Source organism: Coccinella septempunctata, chromosome 3, assembly GCF_907165205.1.
Source record: "Coccinella septempunctata chromosome 3, icCocSept1.1, whole genome shotgun sequence".
In the NCBI taxonomy this organism is placed as follows: domain Eukaryota; kingdom Metazoa; phylum Arthropoda; class Insecta; order Coleoptera; family Coccinellidae; genus Coccinella; species Coccinella septempunctata.
In genome coordinates this window covers 40,926,100-40,944,509 of record NC_058191.1, presented here as the reverse complement: position 1 = coordinate 40,944,509, position 18,410 = coordinate 40,926,100, and the positions used below count along the sequence as shown (strand labels likewise).

Here is an 18,410-nt window from a genome sequence, read left to right as displayed (position 1 = left end):
TAAGGATTTTATTATAGTAGTTCAGAACACGTTCATTCATTACTTAAACATAGACTAAAACTAGACTTTGGAACCTCTGCCACCAGACGCTTTTTCGCAGAGCTTTGACATCAGTGCAGTATCAATAGGCTTCCTATCTCTACACTCCATGAATCAGCGGTTCAACCCCTATTCAGGCTTAACCCACGTAAAATTTCTAAGCCTTTTTCCTTCAATTCTAGTTTTGGAATGGTTAGATTCTATTTTGAGAATAATATGCACATACATATAATATAGCAACAACTTTATTTGTTACTTTGTGTAAAATATATTCAAGAATTGAACTAATCCTTCATATTGGAGTCAAATAACTCACGTTTCGTGCCATTCAAAAATACCCCAACAATAATCACGAATGACCTTGCATACGACCAAACTAATTGGCACACAGTATTCATTCGGAATTAACGCGATGAAATGACTATAGGAAGGAATCCAATTAACGGTAAATGAATGACCATTCGAATGTCTCATATTAAGGCTGAATGGAATAACTCAAATTCTAGCAAAAGCGGCCGATTTTAACGCGTTCTCTCAGTAAAGATCGATGAATAGGAAAGTCTAGATCAACTCCGCTTATAATTCCGTCAAAATTGGGTTACTTTGTTGAACTTTTCTTGCCCGAAGGAGAAAGAGCCACATTACAAAGGAAGTGAATAGAGATCGATTCTATCTTGGGTGAAATAAACAACTTTCAGATGAATCACAGTAAAAAATTAACCAAGAATTGATTTTTCCAAATGAATAGGAAAATCACTACCGTGAAACGAGAAGCTTCAGCGTGATCGTTCATATTCAAAACCATAGCGGTCTTCCATCCACATATAGAACTCGCTGATAGCTGCTTTTTGGTTCCCCAGAGAAATAAAATATATTATCTTTCCAACATTCTCAAAAATATAAATCTGATCAACATGAAATCAATTACTTGATTTTAAAATAACGTCTGGAGCGGGCTCTTGCAAAATTTTAGCATAATCTGACGAACAGAGTTCAAAAATTTCATTAGAGAAAAGTTAGTAGACCTCTAATTTCCTCAAAAAAAAAGCCACTCTCATTATCACCTACTCTCACCGTCTACGTATCCAAGGAATAATCCTTAGTTCATACATCTTCTTTTTCTTGGACGAATATTATTTTCTTGCTTCATATTCTTTAGGACAACAACTTCGAAATTCAATGAAGAACACCAGAGTGATAGTTCAATCGTCACACAGCACTTCATCTTCGTCATTCATTAATTTCCATAATTAAGCTTATTACGAGAGAAAAATGCACTTTGTGTTGTTTCTTGTTGCAGTTTCTTTAATATCCCCATAGTGTTCTACCTTCATAACTATAATTAAGTACTGAAGATGTTTGGGATATGATGCGTAAAAATACAATAATGAAGGAAGCAGTTAAAAATCGCCTGTCTTAATCGCGTCCTTTCTCACACAGAGAAGTTTTCTCATTCCTGGAATCCAGGTAAGTAGAACTGATTTCCTGAATTTTGTACGAGAACATAAAAATGCACAAACTCTTGGATATTGATTGTAGTATTTATTGAGGAATAAACTTCACTACTCGTAACATAGTTTTGCAAGTTTTTTCGACGAAATAATTTCGAAAATTTTTCATTTGGTGGATACTCGAATGAACAAAACTTGAGTTCAAAAACAAAATCTTTTGATCTCTATCATTTTTCGTACATGTTTTTCGAAATGCACGTTTGAATGATTTTCTCTCCAGTTTGTACCTAAAGGGTATCTCGAAAGAGTCCCTCCTATACGTGACTCTATCTCATGTGTGAATAAAGTATTAAAGACGAGTCAGGACTGCTTTAATTTTTTTTCCTGCACCCCAGCGAAGATATATGCCTCCAAATGTTACTATGTACCATAATTCAGCTTTTTTTCTGATAACTTCCAAACGAATCAACTGAATTGGGTTTTTCCGAAGAGAAAAGACGAATTAATTTAATATCCTCGACTTTTAAAGAGGAGTTAATTTTATTTATTGAGCCAATAATAATCACAGATCTGCCTATTATAATTTTCCGTTAATAGAGACCTTGAAATCAAGGTAACCAGATCATAGTGAAAGAAAATAACTCAATCAATCTCGCTTCAAGGACGACCTTCCGAAAGAAATTTTGTTTTCACCTCTGGATCTAGTGGGTATAGGAACACGCGCTCGATTTTTTCGTTAAGTGTTACACTCGGGCACTTTGAGTTTCCGTGAAAAAGTTTCGTAATCAGATTCGAAAGCAGGTCCAAGTCTCAATTCGATCTCCCTATTATCATCTGCATTCGACTGCAGTTGGACGCAGGAATTTCCGATGTTGTTTACAAGAAATAAGCCCGGCCAGTAATTAATTAATATGGTGATGAAGTGTTGATGAAGATAATAATCTATGATCGTTCATCAAATTTGGAAATTTGGAACGAGGGGTCAGGATAATTGGGAAAAAATGTATGTTCGGTAGATGGTATGCTTGCTAGACCTTGTATACAGGGTGTCTCCCACAATAGGTGGCCTATTAGAAGTTCACTGAGAACGCGGATCATAGGATTGTTTTGAAAATTTGGGTACTAGGGCCTTCGCTTCTGATCTATCTGACTAAAATATTATTAATGGTCCGAAGTTGCTGCTTATACGAACAAATACTAAAAACTTCGTTATTTCAACTAGGAAACCCTGCTCAGAGGGTGAGTATTTGACTTGTACGAATATTTCAACATCAATAGATTCTTGAGGTCAAAAGAAACACTTTTTTTCTCTACTATTTTTTTCGAATCGGCCCGGTTTAAAAGATACAGGCTGTTGAAAAACCATAAAAAATGATATTTTTAGTTCTATCTCACAAACGGTTTTATCGAAAGAAATGAATTTCGGAATATAGTTTTTCATTCATTTGATGAATCTTTTTCCCACACAAGATATCATCCACGTCTTCCAGATTTCTCATTATGATCATTAACGTACCATATAATACCAAAAATTCAACTCTTGAAACTGAGTTGGACGCTATCTAATGAACACTTGAACGTTTTGTAAATTAAAAGTATTCTTCATATTTTCTCGTATAATTCGCCGTTTTCGAGTAATTTGATATTCAAAAATTGAAAAATATCTGTGAAATTTGAAAAATTATGTACTTTGGCTGAATACAACTCTGTTTAGTAAATCCACAGATGTCTAGTATCACAGATTCAGCTAGTTACTCTGAAGGTAATTTCATTTTTCCAGAGGTGGCATAACTCATTATGAAAATTTAAAATGGCTGTATCTTTTTATCAGGGCAGTATCGAAAAAAATGGTATAGGAAAAAAGTGTTTCTCTTGAGCTCAAGAATCTACTGTACAAGTCGAAGACTCACCCTGTATATTATTTGAACCCGATGACCAATAATTTAAATTTTGAAGGGCTGCAGGTATATTTGGAGGAAGGTTTTCATCGAAAAGCTACGAAATATATTCGGCAAGTTATGTTGCAAATATACTGTTCATATTTATATATTTCTCTATTCATTTCAATAAGTGTTAGAAACTTTCTCTAGTGGTCTCAAACTTTGTGCTACGTCTTGAACATTTTCTGCTCAAATAATTTGTGACTAGAATATTGTGAATGAAAGCAAGCGTTTTGCTTGTGTGAGAGATAATAATGAAGCACATTGCTTGAGTGCAGTAAGAAGAGAAGGATTTTTTTGACTTTTGACAGATGTAATGCAGTAAAACTTCATATTTCTTGTTATAAATCATATACGAGAGAGAAAAATGTGAATGCATCGCATTAAGCAGTTGCTATAATGGGAGTGAATTTTTTGTTCGAAAGTTATCATTTTCAAATGGGTGGTAAAAAGCTCCTTATGCCATTTGACGCAGAATTTAACGCTCAAGCATTCAGTTAGAGATCGCTTTCATCATTGATAGGTTATTTCAGAAGATATTCTCACAACAGTGTTAAAACGAATATTTGTCATTATTCTGACAAATTGGTCAAACTTTGAGTAACTGTATAACGGAAACGGTTAATCCAAAATATATGCATCTGGTCTCATTTGACGCGAAATTTAAAACTCTACAACATTCATATCAAGCATTTCTTCGAAATATTCAGTCCTACGCAGATATGATCGAAAAACAGCGAAAACAACCCTTCAGAGGACACATTTCAGCTTCCCTTCTACTAATGCGCAACTCCACCGAGAGGGAAAACCTATAGGATATTCATATTGGGATATATCTGAAGACATTTCTGCGATAAATTCTTCGCCTCTTCCACTATGGGCTATAAACCAACTAGCCGAAACCACCGCATGAATCAACTTCATCAAGAATACTTTCATTGACTTAAAAACGAAAACACTCCAATTCAACAATCAAAACCGCCGGACGTACTCAAGCCTGAGGCTGTTGCCCACTCTAACGATATGATGATCGGGTATGATGCTCAATAAATGATCATCAAGAGACCTATCACTTTCTACACTTGTTTCTCAGTCCCATTCGCCGAATCGGGTATAAGCAATTCTCCATCCATAGGAATCCCAAGAAACGAAGCAACCAGCATGTCCCCACTGACTGCCAACTGCCGCCGATCTCCCTGCCTCAAGAGTTGGCTGCAGAACACAATCTCTCCTGTTATTCTTGCTCCATGTCCGACAGCAACAACCGCAAGAGCAAACCTATCATTATAATCTGAAAAACGCGAGTGCGACGATTTGTAGTATAGAAAATCGATCGAAACCGATCATCGACAGGCCTTTAAAAAACTGGCACATTTGGATCGAGAATTTTGTACCTCGTACAACTATACGACCTTATTTTCTCCTTGTGGAAACGCGAAAATTTGCGTACTGATCAGAATTCATTTCTGCGAAGAATGTGAAAAGCAGGGGCATGTGTGGTGTGTGTGTTTGGTCGTTATTTTGAATGGATTTTGATTCGAAGGATTGGATTTAGGTGCTTAAGGCTGTTAACTGGGATGACGTGAGTAGATTCAATACTACAATGAAAATTTTTTATCTAATCCTTCGCGAGTCATTACCGTATTGCAAAATCGAGTCAAATTATCGATTCGTTTCGATATATTAAAAGAGCAGTAAGAATGAGGCAATTGTGTGCTATTTATTGGATACATGGAGAAAAGTATTGTGTCAATTCCCTGAGAATATAGGAAAAGGCACTATATATATATTTCGATCCCATCATTGTATAATCAGACCTGGTAATGAACTCATTACCGCACCAGATACGGTGATGAAAAAATATGATACTCATGTTATTAAGGCAGATTTTTATCGCCTTCAAAAGATTTTTGTGAAGCAGAGGCCTCTAGAATTGATTCGAGTAATAATCTATACATTTGGTCATCGAATTTCACAGCTATATATTCTCAAATGTTCCTTTAAATCAATGGTATTTTTACAAAAGAGTTAGTCTGAAAATTAACAGAAAAATCATGATGAGATATGCGTACAGCATTGAGGTAGGATAAATACACTGGAAATAATTTGTTTTAGACAATATTTACTCTGACACTAGAAGAGTAGGTTATAATGAAAGATTAAATACTGGCGTATGCCTGAAACGTGACCAGAATAATGTTTAGTGTCATTGCCGTCAGTATGTAGAAGATGTAGAAGAAAATTGTAGTGAACGCTTGAATCGGGGTTTCTGACGTTATATAAGAATTTTCACGTGGATTACGTTTAGTGGTCCCAAAAACATTGTGGTCCAGTAAAAAGTGTCTTCCAAGGGGTCCATTGCCAAAATGGGCAGCACTTTGAGATATTGCATACCACAGAAGTCCTATGTGTGCCAAATTTACTGATGATCGGATTTTGAGATGGAAGGAACAGACTATTTTCTGGGGGCTTAAATTCTAAAATAGGGGGCCTTCTGGTAAAATAAAAAATAGGGGTCTCCTAATTTTGTCACGAGAAACAGTGACCAAATTTTGTTGCATTAATTTCGAGACACCCTGTATGTTTGGTTAGGAAACTAACAAATTTCCACACGTCTTCCTCCAACGAGGAAAATTTTAATTGATTGACCTGTTTTCAACGTATTCATCGTATTTATATTTTACGTGGGTATTTCTATTTCTCGAATTCCAATATTTCATGATGGAAACAATAGAACTCAAAATGATCACTGAAAAATATCACTTCTGACAATATAAAAATGTTTTCCCCAGCTGTTTATTTCCTATGTAGAAAAACACCTCAGTGGGCCTCATCAGTTCATTTTTCGACTGTTCTAAAAACCGTCTTCAAGACTTCATTAGAGACCTAAACTTATATTTGCAATTCTGGTCCAATTGACTAAAAACCACCCCAAGTATGCTTCAGTTTCCCATCAAATTTCAAGACACCCTTTATCCGGATCTAAGAATCCATTTAAATTCACAAGGCCATGAAATAATCCTTCATATATGCGAATTATGGAAATGTATCACTTTCATCGTAGTAAATAAGTAGTTATTAAATTGAGAAACACTCATCCGAAAGAGAGAAATAAATTCGCCAGAAGCTTATCTTAAGATTACATCGATTACACACACTTTCCCTTTTCATATTAATTCAAAGAAAAAGTGTATTCGTAATTTTTCAGTACCAGCATCTTTTTTGGACATCAGTTTTCAATTTTGAATTCAATAATTAGTTTATAAAAACTTCCGAGTTATTTTGTTTGATTTTGCAAAATGAGTCAAGCATTTTATCAAAGATTGATTGTGAGATGAAAAAATTAACTGATCGAGAATTTAAACTGATAGAAACCTATAGCAAAGCCTTGTCCCTTACGAAATGTTTTTCTATGGATATTTTTCGCATGTCTCATTGCTAACTTTGTCATAACAAAACAATTCAGATCATGAAAGAGCACATAGATAGGAGTTCTCATTGGGAACTGGCAAACTAGAACATTTTTCTAAATTTTTTCCTCTTCATCCCACATCCGAGCTACATTCCGCATATAAAAGTCGGTTCGACTGTTTCAAATGGGAAATAAAATTTGTATTCAGCAGCAAGCTGTACAGTTAGCCTCACTGACACACTTCTCTCGATTGGAGATGGATTGAGACGATCTTACGTACTAATGAAATACGCCAGACGATACCACTCTTATTTATGGTGAATAAAGATCTCTTACATCATTGAACAATACAAGGTTAAGGCCTTCAGCCTATTCATTACTGTCAGTAGTTCACCTGGACGTGCATAACACTTTTTCTATAGTTTTCGCCATATTCTTGTGGGAGTCAACTTATATGCCACATCTTTTTATTTTCTGCGAGCACCTTATACTGCCTTATATATATAAACGTGATTTGGCAGTTTAATAAGTAGCGAATTATAGAAACTTTCTACTGTGGATTGTCAGGTGTATCACTGTTATAGCCAAAAATTGTTTCTGCATCTATAAAAGGAGGCTAATAGAACAATCGATGCATTTTTCAATACCTCGAATCTCGAATGAAAAATTAGGTTGGAGAGCAAGAAATCCATTATTTTTTAGGTAGATAGTAGATGGATATCTTCCATGTTTTTCTTGCATTGCAAAACTTCCTTAGTGATAAGGAATTGGCATCAATATGGCTATCATATATCAGAACGGTCCATTTTTGACCTGATTCGCACAATCCAAAGCATACCAAATTTAGTCTTGAAATTCACATGGAAAATAGATTTGTCCCCCAACATATTAAGAATCATTCCTTCTGTAATGAAATGAACAAACTGGAGCCTTGAATTTGGAGAAAATGTTGAGAATGATAGTGGCAGATTAGAAAATTTGGGGAAGTATATTGGGAAAAAGATTCATAAATATCATACTAAACCCAAAGACTGAATTACATAGTTCTATATAATATAAGATGTTTCATAACTGTGCACCTAATTTCATCAAGAAACATCAAAATAACCATCTCGTGTAGTGCGAATGGAACAATGAATAAAACTCAATTACACGCGGACTTATTACTTAATAAACTGATTAATTTCCATCCTTAATTATCGTAAATGTGACACTTCCAGTTGCCGAAAGAATCAGAGCGTATAAAATACACAAGTCTATCGATTAGGGCTTCGGATGACAAATACTTTTATAACAGTTTCATTTTCTTCGGTGAAATAGACGAAATTTTTTATTTATCTTTTTAGAGCTTCTCAAGCACGAAATGTTAAACAACCTATTAACGCGATAATGGTGGTAATATGTTTGCGTTCTGCTGAATAATTTGGCAAAGTATCGAAATTCCTCAACCGTTCAGCTGTATTGAAATAATTAGTATAAATGACCCAGATCAGTGTTTGAATCTGCCATTAAAAGATGGCAATCCACGTTTTGCTATTCAACCTATTCTCTACGAATTTTCAGCCCTCATAATCAATGGATTACAGCCACGAACTGAAAGAATCGCTGATCATTGGGCTCATGAGAAAACTGTTCAAAATTTTCATACTGATAATTACTTGAATCAAAGAAGATAACAACCGAAAATGAAATAAGCCTATAGGTGCCTATACGTGCAAAAACTATCAGGGTCAATAACAGAACTACCTAAAAATAACCTGAGAAAGTGAGTTGACTGGAATCTTTTATAACCGGATTGAAAGTTCACGAAGTTCTAAGCTTTTCTTTTGGAATTTCCAACAATTAGCATAAGGATGACTAAAACTAGGTATTATTTCATGTTTCTGGTGAATCGGTAGTAGATCACTAGTCCACAATGAATAATTCATTGCTGCGAATGCTTTCCGCCAAGAATAGTTCGAAATTTTTCGGAGAAAATTGTTCATTTTCATTTGACTGACTAGATGCAACTAGTTGTTGAAATCTAGCTAATATCTGGAAGTGGAAACCAATGAAAAATCAGATCATTCAATGCCAGAGACTTCAATGAAACTATCTTACGTTTTCATCGATGAAGTACTCAAGAAAATCGATATTTTTCAAAAGATCAACGCAGAATTTCCACTTATGGATTTGATGTTAAGGAAGTGAAACATCATATGATCAATTTTCATTCCAAATCATGATACAGATATATAAAATTTAGAGAAAATGGAGAAAAGTGTGAAATTGAATCGTTGAATCGTTGAGGAGAATAATACCTACAAGAAAACTGAGTTTTTTACATGGGGGAACAGATTTAGTAAACTCCTATGGGATTCTGAAATCCACCAAAAATTTGAACGTTTTTAAGGAATTTTCATGTTTTTTCAGAATTTTTAGACTTCAGAATTGTGGCTCGTCCGGTTGGATGTAGGCAACACATGTTACCTGCTTATGTAAGACTGATAGAATAATCCGACCTAGATTCCGTATGTACAGGGGCGGTCCACCAAGAAACTATCCGAATGGTTTTATTGAGAGTACAAATTAGTTCGGTTACAACTGATTTTGGTGGTTCCAAAGATTTTAGACATCTGTCCAGAATATTCAGTTCATATCGCTTTGAATTAATGAGAAAAACATTTTTTTTTCTGTTTTGAATATGTTAGATTATGTTCTTAACATATTATATGCGGGAGGTTTTAGTTTTCTGCATAAATTGGTAGAACAGTACAGCCAAAATACTCGTGGAAGTCTGTGGGAGTATCTCAACAAAAAATAGTGAAAAATTGCCCCTTACTAATCAGAAAATTTTTGACTTTCCAAATATAGATGAAAATACTGCTTGTTCAAAAATTGCATAGCATGTTTGACCATGATTTTTTCAGTAGAGTGTTATAAACAGACTGCTTGAAAAAATAGGTTGATTTGGAGAAATCAGATCTCAAGAATTTGATAGCAAAACGTGAGATGATATATCTAAAGTGATCAATCATTTGTTTCTTGCCACAACCAAGTTGTGGCAAGGAATATCTTCGTCTTCCCCGTAAAAATGAGAATAATAATAATAAAATTGACGATAGGGCAAATCTTTTCTTATCATGGATTCCTAGCCAACTCTGGACTCCCAAAAATGTTACCATAACGGGCCCCAAAATGGAAGCAGTTTTTTTCATTAGTCCGAAGAGATGCACTCGCCAACGAAATATCATTATGTATTTCTTATTCCGCTTAATAACCTGATAATAATACGTAGCATTATTCTGTTTTCAGGTGCCAGCCATGGATACCGCTATGTTGAGCGTTGGGTCAGCTCCCAGGGTTCTTCCAGCAGTAGTTCTTCGAATGTACCAGTGCCAAGTGCCAGTTGTTCATCTCACTGTCCTTCGACGCTTTCACAATGACGGTAAGTAACGTCTTCTTACGAAAATACGTAAAAAAAAATTTAATCCTACCAAAACTGAAGAATTCTATAAGCTTCAAATACGTCAGTTCTATGAACTTGCAGAATGCTCGGAAAAATTGTGTCGATTCGAAGAAAAATCGATAATCTCGAGGAAAATAGGAGTCGTCTAGAAATTTCAGTGACTTGCGACCTCTCAGGTTGTTCTCCAAAAAAGTTCGTGATCCTGTAGATCTATATTTCATCGTTGAAGTTATATAAAAAATGTGTTGAACTGACAGGCAAAAATCACCCTTATCTGGTGAAATATTTGACTTCTACAGAACTGCTCAATATATTTCAGGACATGATAGTGTAAAATGTAACCCTAGAAAGTTAGAGTCCCTTAACTGCGACCCACAGAAAACTATTTTGCGGTTATTGTGTCAAAATTTTGCAGATACAATTGAAATTCAGTATGTCGAAGTCTACTAAAGTTTCTGAGATAAGAAGTCAGTGCTTCTATTATATATTATCATGAAATCCTTTTTCTTCTCTCAGTCAGTGATGCATTTTTTTGACCTAGGGTGAAAGAGATTTTTCCTAGTTCGATCTAGTTCTAGAGAATCACTTTCTTAGGAGGATATCTAATTTACCGTTTGAAGTTTGAATCTCAGCTGGATAGAACTGAATATTTTTAATCAGTATTTCACGATTTTCAGCGTTATCATTGTACAAATCAACATGAAAATTTGTGCAATATAGAAAATTGAATCGACAATGTCACTGCGTCAAGAACTTCAACGAAATATGCTGAAAAACTGCCGAAAAGTAAATTCAAGAAAAAGGAGATATAATGAGATGAAAACGTCCCTCAACAAATCAAAATTTTCGTGAAAAATTTCAAGATTAAATTGTTGAATGCAGTTAGAAATAGAGATCCACAAGGTGTGAATTCCGGAGCACCTGTATACGTATCGAATTTCAATTTTCGTAGATAAACTTTTTTTGAGCTCCTGATGCGTACATATACAACCCCTTTTTCGCAACTATTCATCTACACCCTGTATATTCTCGTTTTAGTTCATTCGAAACAGGTTTCAATTTTCAAGAAGTTTTCAAGTGTTTCCCGCAAATGGTTGTCATTATCCAATTTTACCATATAATAGGATAATTTACAGAAAATTTGCTTCACATAATGCAGACTAACTGAAGTTTAAGACAGTCGTAAAACGGAACTCTAATTCAACAGACATCATGAAAATACTTCATGACAGTGTATGTCCTAGTTTTGCGAAGTTCTGGAATGAGATATGAAATGATGACTAATATCTCAGCCAATGCGGATATTTCGCTTTCTTGTACCTCATTCAAAAGTATAAGATTTTCTCAATTTTATCCAGATATCACTAGCCACGTGATCCTCACAAATAGATGATATCTTTGGTATCCGATGATTTTCAAGTGAAATAAGCCTGTGAGGAAAAAGGGCTCTAAATTTTTGGCATATGTTCTTGATTTCCAAAATCCATTCTTCAAACATAGGCTGTTACCATGAAAATACGTGTGATGGTAGCAAGCACAAGAATTTCAATTATAATCAATGTGAATTCAGTAGTAAAAAAAAATCTTGCTTGGTTTGAGTAATAATTCTGTGAAAATCCAAATGCTTCTTCTAATCTTCAAGAACGTATTGATTCGAACTAATACAAATTCCGATCGATACAACAACCTCCTCCAAATATGGAACAACCATTTTCAAACAGGATTTCCGCACATTTTGAATACAATCAATCAAATATTACACTCACGATGATAATTGGAAGGACAAGAAAGTTTGAGCAGTGAAGTAGATCGCTAAAAAAATTGACGAAGCCTTTATTCACCGAGTAACAGTAAAAATTCCAGTTTGAAACACCAATTCCAGTCAAATCAATGGAAAACCCACGTAAAATAACTTTGAGACCTTCCATGGCCTTGCCTATACTCATATTCAGGAAAATTTTCATGTCATATAACGCCTCATATTGGCCTATCCATCCTATTATCCTATTTTCAATTCATGATCCACTTGACCATAAAAAGTGCATATACAACAAGCTAACAAAACAAATGATGGTTATCGGAAGGTACGCTGAACGGGTCCATTATATGGTAAAATCTTGATGATCCACTTTCGTGCCTTGGCTGGTGGTATGGTCAGGGACTCCATTATTGGTCGTACTCAGGGTAGAACTGAGGAGGATCAAATAAGATTGAGAACCAATGGGAAAAAGTGAAATCACCCATACCTTCTGAATCGATTCAAATTGTACTCGGATGGGACGTTTCTTCACTTTTATGGGCAAGCTCCTTCACTAAACACCCGGTAGATTTTTGAACTCGAAAGGATACTTTTTTGGTCCACCACTTATTGTGTGTTTAAATTCTAATCACATAATCAGGCGACTTATAAAGATATGTTAAAATCTCAAGCATTTAAAAAGACAGAGCTACCTCCTACACTGAAAGTTTCTAAATTATGGAAAAACATTGGGGACAATTTCATGAGGCCGACTCTGTACTGAGACGCCAAGATAATAGCTATAATAGCTATGGAGTCGTTGGCCGTAGCGGTAAATAGAATATTTAACAGCTTCTCCTCGTCCAACACCTATTGGTCGCTTCTTCAAGAACATATGAATCATTTCTCAGGTATTCTGTTTGTTGTCCATACGAAAATATAGAGTCGGACGATTACTGTATTTTTTATGCCGGTATTCACCAACGATTGACCTAAAAACCGCTTGTTTTTCCTGAACTCGATGGTAGCAAAGAACTGTTACGGAATTGCTAACCTTGACCTTGCCAAAAAGTTTCGATTTAGCGATTTTAAGGGTTTGAATGTTTTATGATTTTCAGGAAACACCCGGTATCTCAGAAACGGAAAAAATGCTCTTCTTAATTGAAAAAAAAGGGCGAAAAAACAAATTCAAATATCTGCAATGTCTGCATCAAATCCTTATTATAATTGCTAACTTTTCAGATTTTTTCTGATGGACTTTTTTCTTTTTCAGGTGAAAATGACGTCGGCAAAGTCGCGATGTGTAGTCTCTGGTGTAGTGTTCTTAATGACTTTCTTAATGGCTCAATGCGTGCCACTAGATTTCACAACATCCAGGTACAAAGAAGAAAAACTAGAATTACATGACAGTAGCTCTCTACCTCTTCCATCCCTTTCAAACTCTAATAAAGTACCTCAAATATTCGATATTTTCGATTTTGGACCCAACTTTTTCCTAGCTAAGAACGATTCAGATAGCTTGACTGGTCGTCGATCAAAAAGTCCCGAAAATGGAGATTTTCAATTTGAAGAAATCTTGAGAAATTTCAGAACAGTAAATTTCACCAATAATGATAGTTTTTTCGGTAATAAAACACCTTCTGGGGAATCAGATGATGAATCCAGAAAGTTCAGTAACAAGAAAAACTCCGCACTGTATTCAAATTTCGAACGAAACACTGTGAAAACAACGAAAAATAATAAAAACAATTCATCAGTTAAAACAAGCAACGAAGGTAACAAAACTTTGAAACAAACGAATAGAACGAAATCAAATTCTTCCCTATACACCAACTTCGTAAGGAAACCTATCAGAAACACGCAAACTCTTCAACCGATCCCGAATAAAATCAATAACAAAACCGTTTCCCAAAAACCAGGCGTGTTTCAAATAAAAATCAGTAAACCGGCGGTAACTCCAAAACCTATTAAATTCATAACAGTCACCCATAAACCAATAGTTATAAACCTAACGAAAGTACCCTCAAACTTCAGTAACTCCTTGGTTATCACTCATCCCACGATGAAAACCACGAGAACTCCTGGTTGGATCAGCAAAATCAAATCTACGACTCCAATTCCTACTAGCTCAACGAAAAGCAACAGTTTTGGTTGGCCGAACAATAGAATCAAAAACAAGAACGATTGGAACAGGTATAAGAATTACACAGAGTTGAATTTGTCCAAAAAACCTAATTCTGGTACGAGAAGAAAACCAGCCACACCCAGTACAACTTCCAACAAGAAGAAGAAACCAACAAGGGTGAAGTATGTGCCAAAACCTGGTCATAAACCAACGATCGAAGAAATCAAACAAAATTGGTATGAAAGCGGTGTTCCATACCCGAACCCAATGCCTGAAATAAGCTCAAATTCACCAACATTTCCCCTACCTCCTATAGAAGAACCTCCAACAGGAGCTGACTCCGATGCAGTGCAACTAGATGCTGCAGAAGACAACCCTTTAACAAACGCCATAAGCACTTTCAATCTAGACATGCGACCTGCTGCATCAAACCTCAAAGACTCGATTGGAGTTGATGGTAGTGGATGCCCAACAGTGCACATCTCAAGTTCTGTTTTGAGCCCCCAACAGCGCCAAGGATGCTCGGATTTGAATCTGGTGATCAATTCACATTTTCACCAAAACACAGCCAGTGATAGAACTCCCTCTATTGATACCTACCAAGCGGAAAACCCCGAGGAGGATGTACCTGTTGAAGCTGTTGAAGACCCCGTGGAAGAAGGGGCTGATGCTGGTGTTGGCCAGGCTGATCCTGCAGCTCCTCAGGCTGATCCTATAGGGGCTCAAGCAGATTCAGCTGGCGGTTCTCCTGGGAGTGGGGGAACCGGTGGTTCTGGCGCTAGTGGGGGAAATGGAGGTAATGGTGGGGACGGAAGTAATGGTGGTATGGGCTGGCCAGATATTAAAGGAATGTTGGATGCGATAGATTGGGTAGGAAATAAATTTGGTGGTATTCTAAATTTTTTGAAGAACCCTTATTTGTATCTCGTACCTGCAACTCTGTTTTTCTTGATCGGCTTCTTTTTGATATTAGCGCTGTTTCCTTGGTGGATACCCCTGTTGTTCTTGTTCATCGGCATCAAGGCCAAACCAAAACCACAAGTGTTGCATCATAAACACGTCCACAAGGCTGTACATCACCCAGACGGCTGGTTTTGGAACCATCAAACGAAAACCTGGGAAAATGTTCAGGATTACTTACATAGAAGAAGAATTGATAATATAAATTTGAATCATATACCTCAAGCTATAGACCAATTCGGGAAAAAATACGCGTTACATAATCCAGCTCTTAAGTTGGTTAAAAGAAGTAGGTGAAAATTCTTGCAAGATAGGGAAGAATATGAGTTTGTACTCCAAAATGCAAGACAAAGCCAAGTCTGGCATTTTTTCGTTTGTTTGAGTAATTGGTTCAAATTCTTTAGAACTATAGGAGTATTCTCCCTTATTTTTCAAAGAAAGAAATATCTAGTCCCTGAACACAATGAAATGAATCCAAATCAGATGAAGTTTCGATCACCAATGCGACCAAAACATTGAGTATTTGAGGTGCTTTTGAATGTGAATAGTCTATGAGTTTTAATGAAGGTATTATTTATTTATTTATTTATTTATTCCTGATTTTTGGCCATACTTCTCTGCCTGAGAAATTTTTGTATCATCGAAATAGATTTAGTATTCGAACTGTTGTAAATAAATGTTAAAAACAATTTTGTGTTCTTATTTCCGTCATTCCCAAATTGTATGATTGTCGAGAATGAAAAATAGATGTGAATTGAAAGTACAGTTGGAATTCTTGAGATCATACTCTTACTGAATCCAAATGCAATGTTTCCATTACACATTTCTATGTTTTAGATCTCTTCACTTCGAGCCAGCAGAAAGGCCTGGCAATCAGCTCATGGAAATAAGAAAATCCTCCGATGATCTTGTTTTAGACACCAGAACACCACCGAAAGTTAGAGCGCAAACCAAGAAAAAGGAAAAAGATGATAATATCGAATACTCACATGCTGGAGTTGCTATCCCAGTCGACGAAGACTCGCTAAAACTAGAAGAAACAACCAAAAAACTAAACTTCTACAAAGTACAACGTCCCACCACCAACAGCGGTATCTCAACTTGGATATTACTCAGTGGTGATGCCAGTTCCACAACTCCCAAAGTAATCAACACAAACGATACCGAAGATACGAAAATCATAGAAGTCAATAGTGGTACAAAAATCGTTAAGCCTGTGTTCAAGAAAAGAACGACAACAAGCAGACCAACACAAACAACGACAGCACAAATAAAAGCTGTCACGGAAAATTCCTCGAGGAAACAAAAACCAACGCCTTTGGTCAAAATCAAGGCATCCACCTTGAACAACGCCAAAAAGAAGAATGACACAAAAACTATCGGCACTTCTATAAAGGAAGTAACGCAACACCCAACAGAAAAGACCAAAGTTACCCTTTTCAATAGATTATCCAGTATCAAGACCACAACAGAAAAATCGAATATTGAATCTTCAACCTCGAAAAATGTGGATAAAACTACAGCTGTTGCTCCCACATCTGACAAAAACGAGGTATCTGACTCGCAACATTTAACACTGGAAGGGAAAGAAGGCGATGCTAATATAACAGAAGAGGCAACGAACAACAAGAAGAAAAAGAACAAAACCAAAAAGAACAAGAACAAAAACAGAAGGAAGAAACCACAGGAGAAAACTTCCAATTCCACAACTACAAAAGTAACGAAAAACAAGAAACAAGTGAAAGAAAAGCCAATAGGGACCCAAATCTACAATTATTTATCTAGAGAGATGATGCCGACTCTGGGTGTTGGTTTGGTTGGACTTATGGTAACTGCTGGACTGGCCAGTTACTTCTTATATCCGTTTGGAGCGGCAAGGCGTATCTATGAAGTCGATAGGAAAGATAAGGAAGGGGCTTATTATTACAACGACATTTACTCAGGTGGTATAGCAGAAGAAGAAGCTTTTGGAAAAGTTATAGCTGGAATGCCTCTGGAAAAACTCCAAAGCAGCATGTACAGCAGTACCCAAACCACCAGAAGACCAGTTGAACACAAGCAAAAGAACTACTATCCATCTCAGCAAAACTTCGCCAATCATCAAAACCACCACGTTTCGCAAAATACCAAAAACTACCACAGGCAGCAAAACTTCAACAACCACCATAACAAACAAAACGGTATGGTACAGGGGACTGTAGAAAGTGTCCCTGTAGGTTCAAACAAAGACAGTTATCTCGTCAATTCTTACAGCAAAGACAGCTACCAGTTGAATTATAAAAACAACGAGGTGGATTCTACCAAGGACCATGAGCAAAAATTCGTTGTTGGAAATGCTCCAAAAGGTAGCGTAGAAGAAATTACACCAGTAGCTGTTCCCGAACATGGACCAAGGATGTTAAAAATAAGACGGCGTAGGAGAGATGTTGATGTCGATGATATGGAAAATGATATTTATAGTGATAAAGAAGTAAGAGAGACTTCCCCTGTTACCGAAGAGATAACAGAAAAAGTCACCACATCAGAGAACAAAGTCCATTTTTCAACTACAGAAATACCCACAACAACCACGATCAAAAACACAACAGAACCTTTGGAAAACAAAGTGCATTCTGTTGTTGAGTTGATAAAAGACATTTTCCACTTGAAGATAAACCTGGGACTAGAACTAGTCAAAAACGCCACTAGATCCATTTCGAATTACATTGAAAAAGTACAAACCAAGCTAGATAGGCACTACAGAACATCACACAGATAGAATTTTTTTATCGTGATTCCATTCATTTACCAATAATCATCAAAGTCATTATTTAATTCATACTGGGGTAGTTTATGTGCTTTCGAAATTTGGCTAGAGATTTCAACGATGAAACTTGATGAAATGAGCTTAAACGTTCTTTGGTTGCGTGAATTTTGAGAGTACATAGATAAATAAGGGATAATCATTTGGGTTTGACATGATTTGAACCAAAAATGTAGTTGGTGTAATATATTTATTGTAAAGTGAGACTGTAACTTGAGATTAATTATATTTTATTAAGTTATTAACGAGTATTGTTTCAATATTTTCAATCCACCAATCCACAAATGAGAGGTTCATCCAAAACAAAATCTTCAAGTTCTTTCAATTCCAAATTCGAAACAATAGTAATCTTCGTAGAATGGCTTAAATTCGATACTTTTTCTGAGTGTGATATATTTTATATACCTATACCCCAGAAATATACCTTCAGGTTTCTAAGAAAAAAATTGCTTTCAGGTGTCATCTTTAAGGGAGCTGTATATGAGCAGATGTTG

At 36.0% G+C, this 18,410-nt stretch overlaps 1 protein-coding gene across 2 annotated transcripts; it reads left to right on the top strand.

Moving 5' to 3' along the window:
• Nucleotides 1-4,687: 4,687 nt before the first annotated feature.
• Nucleotides 4,688-17,888, top strand: LOC123308974 (probable serine/threonine-protein kinase MARK-A). 2 transcript variants are annotated; one of them, XM_044891801.1, is made up of 4 exons: nucleotides 4,688-5,012; nucleotides 10,137-10,269; nucleotides 13,302-13,405; nucleotides 15,951-17,888. In XM_044891801.1, the coding sequence occupies exons 2-4, from the start codon at nucleotides 10,264-10,266 to the stop codon at nucleotides 17,869-17,871; spliced, it is 2,031 nt and encodes a 676-aa protein (XP_044747736.1). In that variant the 5' UTR covers nucleotides 4,688-5,012; nucleotides 10,137-10,263; the 3' UTR covers nucleotides 17,872-17,888. The 2 variants fall into 2 exon arrangements, with proteins under 2 accessions (XP_044747736.1, XP_044747735.1); XM_044891800.1 differs by lacking the exon at nucleotides 15,951-17,888 and having other exon boundaries at nucleotides 13,302-15,802.
• The last annotated feature ends 522 nt before the right edge of the window (nucleotides 17,889-18,410 follow it).